Source organism: Ptychodera flava, chromosome 12 (genome assembly GCF_041260155.1).
Source record: "Ptychodera flava strain L36383 chromosome 12, AS_Pfla_20210202, whole genome shotgun sequence".
Taxonomy (NCBI): Eukaryota; Metazoa; Hemichordata; class Enteropneusta; family Ptychoderidae; genus Ptychodera; species Ptychodera flava.
In genome coordinates, this window is record NC_091939.1 from 31,104,957 (window position 1) to 31,125,105 (window position 20,149).

Consider the following 20,149-nt stretch of genomic DNA (forward strand, 5'->3'; position numbering starts at 1 on the left):
AATGTTGAAACGCACTTATTTGATATCACCACAGTCGTAAATATTGAAGTATGAATTATTTAACTCATATCACGGTACATTATCGTCGACAACGACCATTACATTGGTCCGATTTTACAAGGTCTTATTTATGAGAATCAATGAGTGTTTTTTGATACGTTTATTCAGCTCTGATTTTTTATCACAGAGTTTTGTGCAAGCTTCCCACGACTCTATCAATAATCATAGACATGTATCACAGCAACATAGGGACTACTGTTACGTGATTTGACGCTCTAGTTTTATATGTGATGAAACCATGCTACAAGACGAGCCTTTATCAATATTTCTGCTCCGGTGATTTAAACGTTGTATTTATCGTTACTACGAGTACGTAATAAAGATTTTATAAAAAGACAAATGACATAACATATTTGGTGATTTTATCCAATTTCATGCATACATACATGTACTTTACGAGAGGCGTTCTGGAATTAATGATGGAGGTCAGAAACCATATGTAGGGCCTGACCCAGTAGAAACAATCGAACAATTCACAAAACCATCGAGTTTTGCGATTTCAAGCATGCGCAAAAGAAGATAAAATGTGTATTGAAGCAGGATCGATCTAATTTTGACTGGAGTGACAAACTAACGTGGCAGGAAACTCCATTTTTTTTTACAAAACTTTGTGTTCCATCAAGTATATATTTACATATATCTCTGGCTATCCTAAAAGCAAACTTTAATATAATGGTGATATTTTGGCATTATTGCATAGGCTTGGCCTTTTGATTTTTCCCTCCCCTTCGTTCTGTTTTACAGTGATAAAATTTCTGCCTTTATATTAAAGGGAAGCAGTCGTCGGAACTGCGCAAGTGCGACTTGTTTACAAACAATGTACAAACAGTGTACAAACAATGTATATGTTTAGATGCATCATGTCAACATAACTGCAACATTTAAATTTTATGATGTACATTATGACAGACATGTTTTAACTTTCATCAATCGCCAACGTACGTTGGATACAGTGTTCACATCGGTCGTGGGGGGTCCCTCGCGACCTTTGAACGCAGTTCCGACGACTGCCTCCCTAATCAAGTAGTTCAGTTTCTCCTGAGCATGTTTATGACGTCTTTAATTTGCCTTCTCATTGAAAATTTAAGATGCGTTGGCTTCAATCTTCACCCTATCATTCGAGTAATTGATAAATCTAAGTTTATGGACAATTCGCTCAAAAGATCAAGACTAGCCAAATTCTCCGTGTCATGGCAGTGTATTTAACTTCTTTGTTACATTCACCGATATCTTTATAATAACCTCTAAATGCACAGGCGCTTGGAACATTGCTGGGATAATAATCGTAGATATTATTACCTAATATTTTTCTTCGTTCAGCCAAGGAAAATACGAGTGACGTAATGACCGTGTCACCACGAGTCGAAGACGAGTGTGGTGACACGGTCATTACGTCACGAGTATTTTTCGAGCTGAATGAAGAAAAATATTAGGGAATAATATACTTATCACATGCACAAGCCAATAATTCGTTATTTTTTGCAAAATAAAATAAGTTTTCCATGACGATTCCGCGTTTAAACTTTTGAACTACTTCAGGAACAAATATCAGTACGCCGTGCACAAGTTGTCAATCATTTCCAGTCGCTCATGTGTGGAGCAAATGACAGCTCTCGGTCAAAGTTATACTCTATTTCAAAGATAGCATAGTCCCAGAAATTTATCACAGACGAAGATACGCTATTTTTCGGGAACAAATATCGACTGAATCTCGACGGCGCGAACACTGTAAACGTCGCGCCTGACCCTGTTTGCAATGCGTACGGAACCCACGGTATACGCGACCAGCTTCGAGTTCGTTGTTTCCGCAAATTATTCACGTAATTCCTTCGGAATATACAGGCGGTACACTCTTGTGTTTACATTGTTCGGATTAGTAATGTCGTAGTCTGTGAAAATATCGATTTCATTACATGACTTTTGATCGTGGAAGAAACATCGGCCACCATGTTGTTTGTTTACATATTTACGAGCACACCGAAGATCGACAAAAAAAGGTCCGACGCACCAAAATTGATGACATAGACGCGGGTTGTCATGACGTATAGACGACCAGAGAATAAATCCCGTATTTTTTGTTCGGAGACGACAAACTTGGCTTGTGCATGTGATAATCGTATTTAATATGTAGAATGTCTGTATACGACTTGATTATTCAATAAAAGAATCACCGTACGTGATATTAGTGTAGGCCTATAGGCCTACATGCTGGCATTATATATACGAATGGCTATGGCTGCCTGGCTCAGGCCCGGCGAACGCACTGCATAATCATCAATGTGTAGAATGTCTACATGACTTGATTATTTATTAAAGAATAACGGTACGTGATATTACTGTACATGTCGGCTAGCTTAACCGACCGGCTGTAGAGCTCTGCAGGTCTTCGGGCTCCGGCTTGGGCCCGTTGTCCACTGCTGCACAGACAGGAAGGAAAGGTCTGAAAGCTTTATCGCCCGATTTCATAAATCAGCGAAATTCACGAACTCTGAGCGTTTCCGGTGATAAAAACTGGTCAACGGTCAGATGGTTGCATAAACAATCGATCGACTGGTCTCTTTTGCCTAAAGTCATACCTTACCCTATGCTACTGGCGAGAAATCGTCCTGAAATCGGCTGGGCACACCAACCCAGCGCCGGCCATTTTGAATCAGCTGCATGCAATGTACGCGTCTACATACAACCTTTCGCAGATGACATATTGTCGTTCACTTGCTCTTCTCTCATTTCAGGATTTCAGAATTTTGACCACGTGAAGAACTTTTATATGGGGCTTAACAGTTATCCATTGCTGGCAAGAAGCACGCGACACGAGCATGCAAAGTGCCGCGCGTGATTTACATCCGTTGTGGGATTATCATCGATAATCCTGCAGACGTCGACTCGATAAACCTACAAAATATTCAGGTGACCGAAAGAGGGCGCATCTTATACTACTCACGCACTTACACACGACATCTCAAGCAAGCAGAACGTAAAGGTTAGAGAAAGGCAGACAGGAAAAAATACTTGTAGACAACGAAACTTATTTGGTTTTTATCATATTAGTATTTATTGCCCCTGAATAAATCCCTGTGGTCAGCTTACAATATAAGATATCGTAATATTGATGATAGCACGAAAGAATCAGTCCATCAGGAAATCAGGTAGCAGCATTAAGCTTATACATTGAATGATAGTAGAGTAGATGCGATCGTAATTTTGTATACCTGTGTGCACGTTAATTGTTCGCCAGCGGGAGGAAAGTGTTTGAAAAGATTGTCGTTCATGCGGATTGGTTTCCCATACCATATTTAGTCACCTCCGCTTTGATCAAAGCCTACATCCATTCACTAATGACTGGAATCATTCTAGACTCGTAGTTTCCTCGTTAGTGGCTGTTGCATTAATTTTGTTCGGTTCATTTCAATAATTGGTTTTGCACGTTTCCCGAAATACCAAAGTACTTCCCGACTTCACTTGTTTGTTTTTTGAAAATTTAAGAAATCGAACCATCTTTGTTCGCTTTTTTTCTTCCTGCACATGGTATTAAAGTACTTGAAAGCCAAAAGAAGTCAATGAAAGTAAAAAAAAAAAAAGATAAAAAAGACGGTGGTTTCGTTACAATTGTATTTTTATTTGGTAATCTTCGTTGACTGTGTGCGTGGTAAACGTGTTTGGAAGTCACTGATAGGCTAATTTCAGTTTAGTTGTGTTGTTAATGAACTTGAGGTTCAATTACCGCTACTGGAATTTCAATTACCAAACAATACAGCGAGAAACAACAAGAGTTCACTCGATTAAGCCGCAATAGTTGTATGAAATTACCCCGAGATCAAGATGTTTAACGATCTTGAGAGTGATACTTGAACTTGACAATGGATGGAGCCTCGTTAACTTCATTGTCACAGAGGCAGACCAATTAAGCATTTCGTCGAGACAAGGTGAATAGTAGGCTATCGGCTTCACGAGTTTTGATTATGTAACTACTATCTAACAGAGGTATCGCTCTCTGGTGAAACTGGCGGTGTTATTGTTTTAGAAGTTGGTGTCTTCTCCACAAGCATCAAGTTACCTTGTAGTTTTAGAACCAAAATGTCCCTTCTGTTCGCGCAAAAACTGCTCACCTCAACAAATACATCCGTTATAATGACAGCGATTAAGAAACAAGACTAAATAAAGTGAAAATTGGAGTCTTTATTCACAAAGATACGAAAATGCATGAGAAAAATTAGCTGCACTATGTTACACAGATCATGGAGGTAGTCTCTACTACCTCCATGCACAGATTGATATTACATTAAAGACTTACATTATCATACATTTCAAAAATAAAGCTTTGCGAGAGAGAGAGAGAGAGAGAGAGAGAGAGAGAGAGAGAGAGAGAGAGAGAGACAGAGAGACAGAGAGACAGAGAGCATAATCTAAGAAGCAAGCTTTACAGTGCTGTATTGGTATCGATGAAATAGACTCGAGCTTCTGTAGTTTTGCCTTCCCCTCTGTTTATTATATGTCGATTAGATTTCTATCTTGGCGGTTTTAATGACAAAAGGTGCGTGCATCCCTGTGTGTAGGATATATTTTGAACTCACCTTCGTGTTTACACTTGGGAGGGGCTTCGATTTAAAAAAAATACTTGTATATTGAATTTAATTATTTCACATAAACATAACTAGGATTGTTAAAAGCTAATGCCGATATTTGCACACAGTCAGTGCTCAACTAAAATAAATATTTCAAAAAAAGTAAAAACTTTACAATGGCAGCTGATTTGGTATTTAGCTATTTTATGTTTTTCTGTTTCATCATCTGTAGTCAGGGTGTTTTATCGTCATATCAAACGTTGAATAGTCAAGGGCGCCCTCTATGGCAGGTCCCTCATACAGCGACATCCTGGCGATACAATATTCGGCAATGTCCGGCGGAAAGGTATTCCGAAGCTGGTCTGGAGTTATATATTTCTGAAACGAAAAAGACAACTGTCGGTGTTGATGTAGCCTTTAGTAACTTCTGTTTATCGCTAGTTTGTGAGAGAACAGAGAAGGACCGTTTTGTCGACATAAAAGTGACGATTGGCCAAACCGTGAAACAACTTGAAAAGCCTTTTGTTCTTTTTGTTCTTGTTTAGTGTTCAGAGATTTAAATTTTGCTGTCAAAAGTAAAATATTCATCGATGTATCTCGCCTTAGAAAAAATTGTAAAATTTACACGTCGCTTACACAGCGCCTAGGCAAAATTCTGTAGAAATAACCGTATTTTTCATATGCTCAGGCCAAATAAAAGATCGTTTGTTTCTGGTAACATACCTCAGTAGTTCGAAGGATTTTTTCCCTTTCTGTCCACTGAGGACCATAAATAACAGTAAAATTTAGAGAATTTAATAGAACGCTTTTGAAAATGTAAAAAAATGTCAGGGATCGGCGGGATTTTCTAAGGTGGGTGGGGTTATTCGAAACAATTTTTTTCCCTTGGCCTCATAAACCGTAAAATTTACAGTGTACAATGTCCATACCTTTCCCCTTGCAAGTAACATAAACGATTCGTTGATTTGTACATCCGGGTCATCGCTGCTTGGTTCACGTGACAAGAAATTCTCCAACATTTCATAGGTAATTCGGCCTTTGCCATAAGGGTCCAACTTTTCCAAGATTTTCTGGAATTCGCGGTCTCCCTGAAAAAGTAAAAACAAATAGCAATCTCAGACATGGGGCTTTTTGAACATATTTAGCTAAACTGTAGTATCCAGCATTAGCGACAAACATAAATGATACAGTAGGTAAGAAATTTAAGAAATTAATCGGTTAAAATTTAGCCATTTCAATCTTTCATTCAACTGAATATATAGCAACAAAGATTGCGTGGTATGTGTGACGGCATTGATTTTTTCCCATCAAACGGTTAAAGGTATACTGTCACCTGTTCCAATTTTGCCAAGGTTACAATGGAAAGAGAAAATCTAACCAATCACAGATTTTAAGCGGGTGGCCGCGTTTTAAACACAGCGCCCTCACACGGGCATTTTTACCACCAAGGAACGCCCATTTGACCATGTGTATAGGCGTATTTAGACTACAGGTGACTGTATACCTTTAAGATGTGAAGTTTTACAAACCAATTAAAGAGATACGGTCAGCCATGAATATCAGATATCAATTATACATAACAGTATTTTTGCCGACCATGACAGTCGAGAAGAAGATATAGATAACATTGAACTCACTAAATACACAATACGCTATCTAGCAAAGATCTTTGCTTGTCTGAGCTTGTACAAAGTCGCATTTTTATCACTAGTCGGGATCTGTAGAACTTCAAACATGAAGCGTCATCACTTCGGCTAGTACGCATGATCAGTTGGCAGTGAGTCTGTGCATGCTGTGAAATAAGCTGCATGACCGACGTTTCAACTTTAACTGTACAGCGTCGATATATAGTAAGCTGTTATTTCGGTACGGTTTAGTTTTTGTAAAAATTTTAAACTGTAAACTGCAATATTTAACAACTTTTTATAGATGGAATATGTACAAAAAATACGTAAAGAATGTATCATTAATGTACTTCGATGTTGTGCAAAACGGTGCAACATCGCGGTGCTTCAACCTGGTCGAAGCAGCGTGATAAAGTTGTGATATTAAGAATGTTAAATTAGAGCATAATCAATTAAGCGAACATGCTATCTTTAATAATAAACATATCCCGTTATTTATTGTAACCATACCGAGATTACAGTAACACAGTAATCAGTGCAAGAAATTGAACAGTTGCGTTACAGCTAGCCCTGCGTACGATGCTGTGTGTTCCGCTACAGCTAATCGCCCCGCTCACCACAAGCCTGAACGAACATAACGTCCAGCCAGCACATCGATTAATTTTTCCATCACAAGACTCTAAGTGTCGGAATATTCCTGTTGTTTTCAATCGTGCGTGGGTGTATTTACTTAAAATGAAAATAGGTTGAGAGGTTGGAAAGCAGAACAAAGGTCACATGAAAGCGTACAATCTACTTTAGACATGTTAGAATAAGACGTGTTGTATTTCAACAATTTTGCAAAGAGGTGTTAACTTTTGCGGAAAGGCGAGAGTGCGTTGTACGATTTTAAGGTTACATCCCAGCACACTTCTTATAAACTGAAGTGATGACGAGTCTTGGCATTAACAACGGACGGTTTGCACTCCGAATTTCACAAGTAGGTCGAGCGATGACGTACTTGTGTGTTGCTGACCTCACACAAGGTGGCAGGTCGTTGAAAACGTTATACGGTTAAGTTCAATTAGATCAATATCATCCTTATTGCCGTTGACGAGGGCCCATTGAAATGGCAACTCTTCGTAACCATAACAACGACACTAAGGCACGCGAAAAGAGCCCAGCAACTTGGTGAATTTCTTTTCATGAAACAGATGTTGCCTCTAGAAGCTTACAACATGCAAATATCTGTCTTTGTCAAGGTGCTTTTTACTGCGCATCGACGTGAAGCAAAATATTGTGCAATAATGATAAGATTATTTTATTTGTTCGTGAGATTGGAATAGCTGTCAACGATATTCCGATGTGAGTGTCAGAAAGGGGTGGTCGATGTCAGGTTTTGATCCTAAAGAGGGCCTTATTTACTTTTGATGGATAATAATACATCTTCTTGCACGTGTAATTGCGCGCTTTCCTTCTAAATCAGCATATATCTATACGTATCTACAAGTATTTATTTATCTCTTGGGCTTACTGTTCACACCATGTCAACAGGGACCTATGCATTCCTAGAGCTGAACCAAGCATAGCTATCAATTAAGTTAGCTGTCGGCAGTTTTCGCCAGAAGCCGAACACTACCGACAATGACACAGGGCTATGCAGTAAGCTTACGGATGCAGCTTATTGAAAAACAAAACTCGCTGGATCAACTTCGAATCAGTAAACATGAGGAGGTTTTCATTTTTTATGGAGAGGGGTAATGCAAAAGGGGAAGTTGATAGAGGGACTGTGGTTTTACAAACGTTTATGAAGGGGACAAATTCTAACCATGGCTGTTGGGGGGGGGGGGGTTATATTTCACAAAAAAATACAGTTTAATTTCACATTAAGATAATTACAACGGAGGTTAAGCACTTATAAAGAGACTAAATGGTGGGAAAAAAACTTCAGATATTAAATAATCTCAGAATACTTGTCACATGAAATGTTGGGTATGAATTTTGATGATATTGATAATGCTGACGATTATTAGGCTGTTGGTGGTAGCAGTGAGATAAATTAATTCTATATTAATAAGGTAGCGTACGCCTCGAACCTCAAAGATCTAAACTGTTACCAAAACTTTCCTAATGGACACTTTAAACCATTCTCTTTCGTAGACAAGGATTAAAAATCAGGGACCATCATTAATTCTTTGACAGCCAAAGTCAATTTTATCACCTGTACAATATATCACCTATATGCAATCGTTTTTCAGATATAGACCCTTTTTCCAGTTTCTTTTCCAAAATTTTGATCAAAAACTGTAGTCATCCGAAGAAATGTCCGTTAGGTCCAAAATCATTTTGAAAAATACAGAAAATTCTCTAAATATTGGTGAATGTTGCACTAAAATTTGGCGGGAAAAATTATAGCACTCAAAGGGTTAATGCTGAACTTGAAAGAAACAAATTGCCTAACATTTACCGGCACTTGAAATTCAAAGAGATCACCATCTCTGTTTTAATTTCAAAGGGTTGGGGTGACAAAATTTTCCATTTTCACAAAAATAAGCCTATTAAACCTTCTGTACTTCACGAGCTTTAACGTAAACCTCCGCGCAAGTGGTAGATTAGAAAACTATTGTAAAAATTTGAGAGTCAGAATATCTGTCCCCGAGGCGCAGCCTACACGTGAAGTTAGCTTTATAATACTATGTGCTTTCACGTTTTATTCTTTCGAAATTTTAAACAGAAACACATGCTGAGTACAGTTAGAGTAAAAGACTTCATTGTAGGGTTATTTGTTGGTATGAGAGTGGACAATAAATTCTGTATGCATCTTTAGTGTAATTTATATGTCATTATTTAAAATTTATAATGGATGGATTGGTGTCGTGTACATGCGTAATACAATATGTTTCTCTGCTGTTGTACACATACATGTAATGTACTACTTGACAGTATAAGTCAAAGTTTAGGTATATTGTTTTTACATTCTGCATTACATTACATGCTTTCGCCAAACATTCTACACAAAAGGCGTCGCATTTGTGTAATCAATTGATCAAATTTCGGATCAGTCTTTCCAGCTGATATAAGGAAATGGTTTCCCCCCCCCCCCCCAAAAAAAAAGTGGCGACCTTCCCAAGAATCAAGCAAGAAATAAAACGTCCATCCCTAAAACAGTTGCCTGAAAAACAGTGACCTCCCTAAATACACAGACTTCCCCCCTTTTAATTATGTCCGGGCCTAAGTCAAAACACTATTCGTTTACGTTCTGCTGGACCTACATATCGTCTCTCACAAAACAATAATCTCTTACGTACAGAGGAGTATTTTACAAATAATAACACATACCAGTGCTCTAAAAGTCTGTTGTACTGACTCACACATACTGTGGGGAAGTAAACGCTGTATGGCTAACAAATGAGAAAAATATTGGCACCATGAGACAAAGAAACTGATCGGAAAGACAAATACCAAAAACAATACATCCTTACCACCTGTGGGCCATGTGTTTTTGTTGTTGTTTTTAAATTTATTTTGCTTTAGTTGGATTCAGTGGACTTTTTGTGTTGGTGTACAAATATTTGATATCCGACAACGTCAGAAGTTGCTGTGTCCAGTTTCTCCCGTTCGCAGGTAACAGTGAGTGTGTGAAATGGGTCATTAGGTCATGGATTGGTGTCGTGTTTTAGGCCATGTATTGGTGTCGTGTAGATGTATAATTCGTCTGCTTTTATAACCTTCACAGTTATGACTCAATAAGAGTCGTGATGCAAGAGATGACGTCACTTCTTGTATTGGAGAAGAGAAACAGCCGTAAAAGTCGGTCGGTTTTGTCCAGTAACAAGCGAGGTACGTGCTCCAACCACCGACAATGTTCAAATCTTCGGTAAAATCCCGACCACCGGTTCAACAATCAATATGTAAATCCACCTCAATCAAGCCGCAACCGATCATATTATTTCGGGACTTTAATGAAGCATGCGACAGTTACGCCGGGTTCTAAGTTAATAAGTACACAATGGACGTTTTGCAGAAAACATGTTTATCTTTCTGTCTCTCTGTGTACACAATCGTCATAATCTTTTCTTTCTGTGCAAGAAAGTGAGAGTAATAAGCACTGCAAATGCTTGTAATTTAGAAACTTTAACGAGCAGAATCAACAAAGGCATTCGGTGTTCTGAGGTAGCGGATGATTAGCAGTGAGTTGGGTACATTAAATAGATATCAAGGAGATCGAAGTGTCAGGTGGCTCTCTATTCTGATGCAAATCGATAAATTCTCACCAAATAGTTCTGGGAGGACAACTGACTTCCTCAATGCCCGTGACAATATAAGTTTTTGTTTTTTGCTGTACTTCGACGGTGGAAGGCGACAAAATTTAAAATTATGTCTTTTGAATTCATATCGCCGTTCCAACAAACCTATCGACAGTTTATTTGATATCGTCTTAAAACATTACTTGAGCCAATGATACTTCGTCAGGGCATACAAGGGTAAACATATGGACGAGTAAATTTTAGACAAATGCAGGGAATCGTTGTTTGCAAAATCGTACCGGGTAGGTACTTTGGAACGGTGAATCACCATACTGACTATCTTCTTGTGTCCGGTTCTTGTGTATAGCCACCTTCGCTTGCCAAGGTCTCTTGTCTTGGCAGCTGGATGCTCCCCAAAATTAGAGTTAGTGGGAAGTAACGGACCCATGCTAGCGGACGATGGAGTATATCTGTTTTGATGCAGCTATACCGATCAACGTTTGAAAGTGTTGCTTTCACAATACGTGTAGTCTTGCACTTTTGGAAGTCATCCCTAATGTTGTATTTGTAATTCATTTTTTTCGACTCCAATATTGGCCACGGATTAACTTATCGACCGCTTTGCCGAAAAAAAGTAACTTTTTTCTCCTAATGCACTTACATTTCATAGATTTGGCGACGTGTATGATGACAACAATGTTGGACGCTTACGACAATGAGTTCAACAATACAATACTGTCAAATTAACCTAGTTTTTACTTTGAAATTCCGATTTCTGTATTCTGGGAGACAGCTATAATGGCTGTTTCGACCCGTAATTTTACGGCAATAGGATCCCAATGTACATTGCAACGATCGCGATACAAAATTATAACACGCTTTTGCTTGTCCGGAAAAAAAAAAACACATTTAGTGTCAGTAAAACAATATAAACAATTGCTAAATCAATATGATGTCTATGCCGTGAATTAGGAACAATCATACACCGTGTATTTCTCCGAAATAGGAGATCTATTGAACAGGTGTTTTAAGTCATAGAAAGACCTAATTCATTACGACCCATGACATATCCACTCAAAGGAGTTACGATGTCTGGGAGCCTCTGAACCAAAATAGATAGAATCCAATATTGGACAATATAAAAACCGTTAACTTATTGTCAAGTTATCTGAGTAAACACATCCGTTGATCAAAGCCACAATGGACTTAACAGTTCTAAAACAAACTTGGAGTGGATGTCAATTCATCGACCGACATCAGGTTGCGTGGCGCCTTTATTCTACACCGGGCTTTCAAAATGCTCTACGCCCTATTTGAAGAGTTCAATCGTATTCGTATCAATTTACACCTGAACACATTACCCATACTGAAGCATTGGCGTTGTGCTACAGGCAAGACTTACTGGTGACTTTGGGACTGAAGCAATACAGTTATGTAGTGTCCCATTGTTCTAGAAAAGATGCTTCACCGTGATTATCACTGTTTGTCTTGGCAAGAATTGATGACGTAATTGCCCACAGGTTAGGATAAAACGTCCCTCTCTGACACTAGCTCCGCCGTGTCGTGCACGTAACTTGTCAAGGTGGCCCACACAAGCACCACGTCAATAATGTATGTGTTCTATAAGCGCTTAATCTCGCACATTACATCGGTAAACTACTTTGAGACGTAATTCTCAAAAATACCTAAGTAGACAGACGTCTGATTATTTTTAAAGGTTACTTTAACACAAGCATTTCGTGTGTTTGTAATTTTTGAAAACAATTTCCCGCATTTTAGGTGGGTAAGATTGATGAGTGTTCGATAAACAATTATTGTTCATAAATTATTTTTCAAACCCTTCAGTTCTATTATGTTAGAGAATATTTCGAATCTGATATCACGGTGTAATTTGATCCTTTGATCATATGAGCTTGTTTTTTGAAGAGATGAATCATAAGAGTCCCTTTTCAAGACCAGCTCTATGTGCAGGCTTGGCAGATTTCATCCCACACCAAAGAGCCGTACGTTGGTGTTTGAGGATGGAAAACGGACTATTGTAGAATTGACGTGTAAATTGCTCTCGAAGTCAACCATCTCGTTCACGGAAAGCGCTCTTCACCTTGACACGAAATTCTCTTTCAACAACTTTTGCGCTTCACAAGGCTGGGCAAGGCAGCTGTTGCTGTTTACTGTGTGTGCTCATGTAAGATTCCAATTCCGTATGGTTTTGAGTCGTTGTTTTCAACTTGTGGGCAGTTGCTGCATCATATGCCAGCATTCCGAACATTGCCCAATAATATTAGATGCACATGCGCATAAGTCGTTTGAGATATCTGCGTCATTTCGGTAGACGGGGTCATTCACAAGACAGAGTGAAGGACGTTTCCCTCGTAAGTCAGAAACTGATGTGGAAATTTCGTCCGAATATTTATTCTATGCCATTATCTCCCGTTCGTTACATAAAACCAATAGATATCGCAGTTACAACTTGAAGAAATGACAAGTTGTCTGTGATAAAATTTCTTCATGTTGGCGAAGTTTCGGCAACGAGTCCATGTTTTGTCAACGCAAGCATTATTGGCCCCACATTAAACTATTGACATGTTTGTCAAAACTCTATTTGCTCGCCACAAATGTTTCTGTAAGTAGCCGCATACCACGCAAATCGATCTGCGGATCTCAGCTTTGTGTTGCAGCTGAAGAGCGGATACAGTGGAAGCTGAGAAGTTGAACGCTGATTTGTAGCATATACATGCAACTTCACATTATGTCAACTGATCCTTCGTCAGAGCATAACACAAATATAAGGGAGTGTGTTCTGTGACGTATTTACAATGAGAGTGAGGAATTCTTCAATTTGAGCATGCAACCGCGATATTGCTGGATAATGGTGTACGAGGAAGCTGGGTGGGCCGGGGTCGCTCATTCGATGAGGGAAAATCCCACGTGTGTATTCAACTATCATTGAGAATAACATCGTACAGAAGTTTCTATGCATAGAGTGAGAGGCTGCGATACGCCTGAAGGGGGTTCCACGTTGACGCTCGTAAATTATGGGTGCCCCTAGTTAAAGAAAAGAACGAGGCTACATCGCAGGGTTAATTGGCACCAAAGAACTGTACTGCTCTGATGATCATGGGAGCGTGGCTTTTACAGCGTAGTGGTGGGTTGATCATGATGCAAAAAGAAAAGTTATCAGAGTAAAATAACAAATATTGCCATCTCACCTTAATACCTTCTCTGACGGGATATCCTAAACTTTCAAGGCACGGTCTAAGTTCACTGTATTCGATATGATAACACTGTTTGTTCATATTCCATAGATAACCGATATCGTTCACGTTTCTCTTCTCGCGTTTGCCGGAGTCCGACATTTTGACGTCGTCGTCGTCCAGCTCGCATTCCGTCTTCCACGTCATAGCGAGGCGTCTGATAGGATTTCTGTTGTGAAGAAAGCTGGCTGTTGGTCACTGCTTGAGGCCAAGCGAGGAGCTCGGACTGCTTTACGTCTCACCCTGACCTCTCTATATTTAGAAATTCAAGATTCTTTTTTTTCCAGTGTGTGCCGAGATCGTACTGACAAGGTTCTGCTCCCGCGGACTGAACTATTTGCCAGCGGGGGTGCGAAAGGTACGAGCCTGCAACTATTCAACTCGCAAATGTTCCCAGAGCATAAAATTTTAACATCCACCCTATCAGCATTCCTTTTTTTCACAAATGCGATCCCCGAGTACCTATAAATGGGAATTAGACTCAAAGAAGATTAAATTTATCACGAGCTGTTTCCAGCAGTTTGGCAAGATTGATCCATGGAGATCCTATTCTGTAGTAACTGTAGATGCCTAAAATAATTGGGCTGTTTTACAAACAGACTACTGTACACTAACTACCTGTACGTTGATAGCGCTTAAAATCGCAGCGGGTGATTTGCATTAGGCATTAGAATGTTGTTAGAACTAATTATGTAAGTAATTGCTAAAAGCTTAGCTTTAACTAACTGACACCAGTTAATGTATCTTTTGTTGGTACATCCGAGTCAGTGTCAGCATTCCGTCACAACCGCATGAAAATGCTCATATTTCCCGCTTGATTTATCGGTCTGATTGCAATCTAAGTTAGTGTGGCCGCAACGGTGGGTCAAGACCGCAGCGGCCGTTTCTTGTTCGCGTTTCAAACAACACATATCCCTAGGGAGAGGGGCGGTGCCACGTGCCAAGTCAAGCAAGACAAGTCAGAGAGTAGTGAACAGCATTTAAGGAGTAAAGTACGGTGCGATGATAGATTTACAAGCCCCGAATGAATTCAGACGTGGAGAAAGAAAAACAGAATAGTCTAGACAACTTAAAAATCGCTCCAACAAACGCATGATATCACGATTTTCCAGCTGTCTCTGATGCTATCTCACTTAACGTTAGGCCAAAAAAAAAAAAGAAATGTTTCTGGTCAGGCCTTTCTTTAAAAAATGGTGCGGCGACGCGGCTTTTTTTTTTTTTCCTCCTCAAGGGAGGGAGCAGGGTCAGTTAAAGCGCCAAAGCTTAGCGGCTAATTTGCATAATCATTTGCATATCATTAATTTATATTTGCATATGGATGTAAGCTTGCACATGCATCCACACATACATGTACACTCACAACAAAATGCAATGGTAACACACAAGTGTGCAGTTTGAACATCATGGAAACTCTTTATTACACTTAAATAAATCATCACAGTATTGTAATTACAATTGCAATTAAAACAGAAGATTCAGATTGAAACTTTGAGAGCAAGAAATGGTTCGTCTGATTGGAGTTTCATTAATACATACATATTGCTAATAAATTGTCAAAACTTGCCAACAAAGAGGAAAATTCACAAATTTAAGCTTTACACAATTCAAATGCAATTGAGTTTTATATCATTTTTGAACGACAAACACCGCGAATAATTTTTCATCACGGGGATAGATTTCAACCAGCGCCCCCCCCCCCCCCGCATAACTTCTACTTCCACTGAACATCGTCGTTCGATTCTTGATTTTAAAAATACCACCAAGATGATCACAAGACATGAACTAAGTACAACTAGAAACCCTCGAAAATCAGGTGTAAAATCTTTCAGAGAACGTGTCAGAGTGGAACCACACGCGACGCCAGGATCAATGTCAACACGTTATAAACCTGTCGACCAACATGGCCGCCGCCATATTGAAATTTATGCAATGTGAACTCGATCGCGATCGTGATCGTACTCAGACAAAACTCATCGTTGTACAATCATAATCAACCTCACCAGTCAACTCTTGTTTCTTTTGCGGTCCATTTCGTTGATCAAAGCATGGGAATGTGATCAAAGGCCCTGCTAGTGCTACACCGCCTACCTCTGTGAACACTTGTCCGCGATGTATACTGTCTTTGTTGGTCGTAATCGATCTGGAATGAAAATTTGTGAACAACCCAGCCGATTCTTCTATTGTTTTAACGTTCCTCTCAACACTTCCGGACAACTTATCTGATGCATACCATACTTCACACCTTCCACTCTTTCACCAGGTTAAAAGTTGCAGTGAGCGCTTATGTGTAGACAATGCATGCATCAGCTGGTAGCTACGCAGAGCGTGTGAACTAAAGGATGGCGGGAATATTTTAAAGCGTAGCGGGGAGAATCAAAGCGTAGAGGGGGGGGGGGGGAGGCGAAAACGTAGCGGGACCGCTATGGCCTGGGGATAACACTAAGTTTTGTAGTTTTATCAATATAGTAACATTTAACTGTTCATGCAGTCACTGATCATGTGCCCCAAAGAATTTTCTTTCTCTTCAGCCGTTTTGGTTTGTGTTATAGTAATCAGTATGTAGTTTGCCACAGCCGCCGGCCTCAAACCAGGAAAAAAAAGGGTGACGCGCTGTTGTTCAAGTGACGCGCGCGCTGACCAGAAACATTTCATTTTTTTTTTTGGCGTTACAGCCATGAACCGAACCTGTTGAACCTATACCATACAGTCTGACCATAGGCTCACACAGTTCCTTGTGATTCGCCCGGTTATTGTTTTGAGTAAAATAGCTCGATTTTCTGTTCTCGAGCTCCCAGAAACTCAATCTCACTCACTCCGTCTCTGTGTCTGTCTGTCTCTCTCTCTCTGTCTCTCCCTCCCTCCCCCCCTCCTCTCTCTCTCTCTCTCTCTCTCTCTCTCTCTCTCTCTCTCTCTCTCTCTCTCTCTCACACACTCTCTCTCACACACATACACTCTGTCCCTCTGTCTCTATCTCTGTCTGTCTCTCTCTCTCTCAACTTTGTTTTTCTCGTTCTGGGACCTCCCGACCACATGTCACTCCGTACCACTAAATGATGACGAATAGCTTTTCTGTTTAATTTACGGATTCATGAAGACAAGTTTGCATTCGTCGTAGATCTTGGTGTAGAAGCCTGGGGTCACACGAGACCACATCTCAGGTATATGTACAATTCGGAATCAATCCGCTTTATGATATTCATGAAAGTGGAGAGGTTTCGGTTTTTAAAGTAATGTTAGAAGTGATTGAGCCCATAATTTCCCAAGATAGGAACAACAAAGGTAATAATTGGAGGCGGTAATGAAAGGTAGTGAAACCGGCAGGTCAGCATCATGTAAAAACGAAATAACGTTACGTTTTCTCTCGTGAGGACGCTAATAGAACAGAAGTAGCTGTCTTTGGTCACTGTTTCTTTCCGTCATTAAATGCCTTTTCGCCCGCAAAACCGATCATGAACTCGAATATTGCTGACCGTGCCAGGTTTCGAGATCGAATTAAAGTTCCATGCATCTTTTCCTTGCGCCTGTCGTTTGCTTTGGTGGCCGTAGGCCCTTTGCCATTATTCTTGGCGACACCAAACATTACTCTGACGTCATACTATAGTTCTCTGTAACTGTTTTACTTAAAGGTATACTGTCACCTGTTCCAATTTTGCCACAATTACCATGGAAAGAGAAAATCTAACCAATCACAGATTATAAGCGGGTGGCCGCTTTTTAAAAACAGCGCCCTCACATGGGCATTTCGAATACCAAGGAACGCCCCCTTGACCAAATATGGGCATATTTAGATTACTGGTGAATGTAGGTTTATATTTTGTCCACCTTACTCTAAGAGTTCTGATCATATATAAATAACATGACTAACAAATACGATGTGGCAGGATGTCCCCTCGTATTATCATTCAAGTACATCTAAACAATCCGCCATGCCCAAGAGTAGTCAGAATATCATGGCCAGCAAAGCAAATGACTGTGAGATATTCCTTTGTAAGCACAATGTTGATGCAAAATCTTTCTTGTGACACTCGTCAAATAGCAAAAAATGTTTTAAAAACGAAACAACATCGCTATGCAGTTGTTTCACTTCACCATATGGTCTGTGATTACTACACTGGACGACAGTTATCAAAGGTTCAGAATAAAGGTCAACTTGAAACACGTTATCGGAGAATGATGTCAATGTCAAAAACATGATCATAATCTAAAATACGGATCCGATATCCAACCGGATATGTGTGAAACCAACGATGTATATGTGAAACAAAAGCTGCTAAATTTAGCACCAAGGGCCTGGATAGATTGAATTAACGTGCGAGGGGCTGGTGCTATCGGGGTATAGGGTCACCATTTTTTGCTCACTTGCAAAAGGTTTGGGGGAGGGTTTTTTAATTTTGCAAGCATTTGAGGGAGAGCCGCTACTTTTTTGCTCACATGTTCACACACGTGAGCATATGTCGCAGCGATGTTTGTCTGTCTGTGTTTCCTTCTGTCTGTCTGTCTGTGTGTCTGTCTGTCTGTGTGCTCAATATCTCAAAAACTGCTCATCAGATCAGAATCAAATCTAGTACATAGATTCAGTTTACAAATGGCAAGAACTGATTAGTTTTTGGTGGATGCGACTTGCTTACTTTTTGCTCATTTGTATAATTAATGATTTTATAAATTGAGAACGACTGCACACAATTTGATGAGATTTGCTGCAAATGTTGATCACATCAAGATATATCAGCTGTGAAACTTATTAAGGGGTGACGTGAAAGATAACTGCTAATTTGCATATTTAATGAAATTTTCTAATGAGGGGTATATATCTGAATTTACTCGATCAAAATTGACGAAACTTGGTATGCATATTGAAGATACTATGATTTAACATTATTGAAAGTCATTAAGCATTTTTACTTCATCCAAATCCTAATTTGCATATTTAATGACCTTTTGAAATTAAGGATATATATTTGAAGTTACATGACCAAAATTGATGAAACTTGCTATGTACATTAAAGATACTATGATAGAACATTATTAAATGTCACTAAGCATTTTTACATCAGCCAATTCCTAATTTGCATATTTTATGAACTTTCCTAATTAGGGTATTTATCTGAATTGACGAGACCAAAGTTGATGAAACTGGCTATGTACATTAAACATTTTTACTTCAGCCAATTCCAAATTTTGCATATTTAATGATATCATTTCTGCCGATTCCTTATTTGCATATTTAATAATAAAGTTTCCTAATTGGGGATATATACTAAAATTTACTTTATCAAAAGGGCAAAATATGCTATATACAGTGATGATCACGCCACAAGTACCATGCACAAAATAGAAAAAGAACAAGAAAAAGACAAAGGTTCCTGGCGATAGAAAAAGGACACCACCTTCATTCATGGCAAACCGATAAAGTTTACAACATGGGACGTTCATGGTGCCAAAGTCACATCGTCAGTGTCGCCGCGCTCCAAGTGACTCACCCGTACAATGACTGTTCAACATTCTTATATTGCCTTTATCACATTTTCCGTCGAAGAAAGTGCACAGAACGCTAACGATAGGTTTTTCTCGGTACAGTGTGTACAAGTCGGTACAACGATTGGTGTTTCCTACACTGAACTTGATCCTGAGTGGGAACAGTGGACGTCGTTTTTGGTTAAATTGTTGCAAACTACATCAAAGGAGAACGTAACGCCAGAAACGTTTTTCTAATAACCAAAGCACGTTGTAATTCCAAGCTATTTTGAAATCCACTGTAATACTATTCACATAACGTAATGGCGCGGCATAACCAACATTTTCATAACAATTGTGCATTTTGTGATAAAAGCATGAAATTTGGTAGGAGTGTAGATTATATAAAATGAATCAATTTGGATACCGAGCCACCACAGGTTGAGCCTCGTTCTGGTGTGGCGGCCATTTTTAAATATGGCGACCATCAGTCACTGTCAAATCCCATAGTTGCTGCTCTACGGATGATTCTGTGGGGAATATGGACGTATTTCCATCATAAATGCCCATTTAGATTACTATTTGCATATTTTTATTGTTTTAAAATAATTTGGATACCAAGCCCTTAAGCATAGAGCCTCGTTCTTGTGTGGCGGCCATTTTTAAACAGAGTGATCATCAATTACTGTAAAATTCCATAGGTGCTTTTTAAGGATGATTCTGTGGTGAATAGTGAATGCATTACCATTATAAATGCATATTCAGATTTCTATTTGCATTTTTTTATTGTTTCATTATTTCATTTTCTCAGAAAAGTGGGTTCTCTCTCTCTTAATAAAATTATTGACAATATGGCTGCCACAAGGCCTAAATGGAAGATTCAAAATTGCAAAATTTAATGTTTTTGACGATGAGCAGCTGTTAGCTATTGTGTAAGTAGACTATCAGTAGGTACTGTTCAGAGTTTT

At 39.3% G+C, this 20,149-nt stretch overlaps 1 protein-coding gene across 1 annotated transcript; it reads right to left on the minus strand.

The window, feature by feature from the left end:
- Window positions 1-3,085: 3,085 nt before the first annotated feature.
- LOC139145624 (alpha-actinin-4-like) lies at window positions 3,086-14,009 on the minus strand. The gene is made up of 3 exons (XM_070716897.1): window positions 13,683-14,009; window positions 5,552-5,710; window positions 3,086-5,000 (listed from the first exon to the last, which is right to left on the minus strand). The coding sequence occupies exons 1-3, from the start codon at window positions 13,872-13,874 to the stop codon at window positions 4,845-4,847; spliced, it is 507 nt and encodes a 168-aa protein (XP_070572998.1). The 5' UTR covers window positions 13,875-14,009; the 3' UTR covers window positions 3,086-4,844.
- Window positions 14,010-20,149: the final 6,140 nt, after the last annotated feature.

What these genes read in the sequence shown, in the direction of transcription:
- LOC139145624 (XM_070716897.1), bottom strand. Translation starts at nt 13,874, where the DNA reads ATGACGTGGAAGACGGAATGCGAGCTGGACGACGACGACGTCAAAATG. An exon ending in CCGTCAGAGAAGGTATTAAG is followed by an intron (nt 5,711 to 13,682) that starts GTGAGATGGCAA and finishes TTACTTTTTCAG; the next exon opens with GGAGACCGCGAATTCCAGAA. An exon ending in TGTTACTTGCAAGGGGAAAG is followed by an intron (nt 5,001 to 5,551) that starts GTATGGACATTG and finishes TTTTCGTTTCAG; the next exon opens with AAATATATAACTCCAGACCA.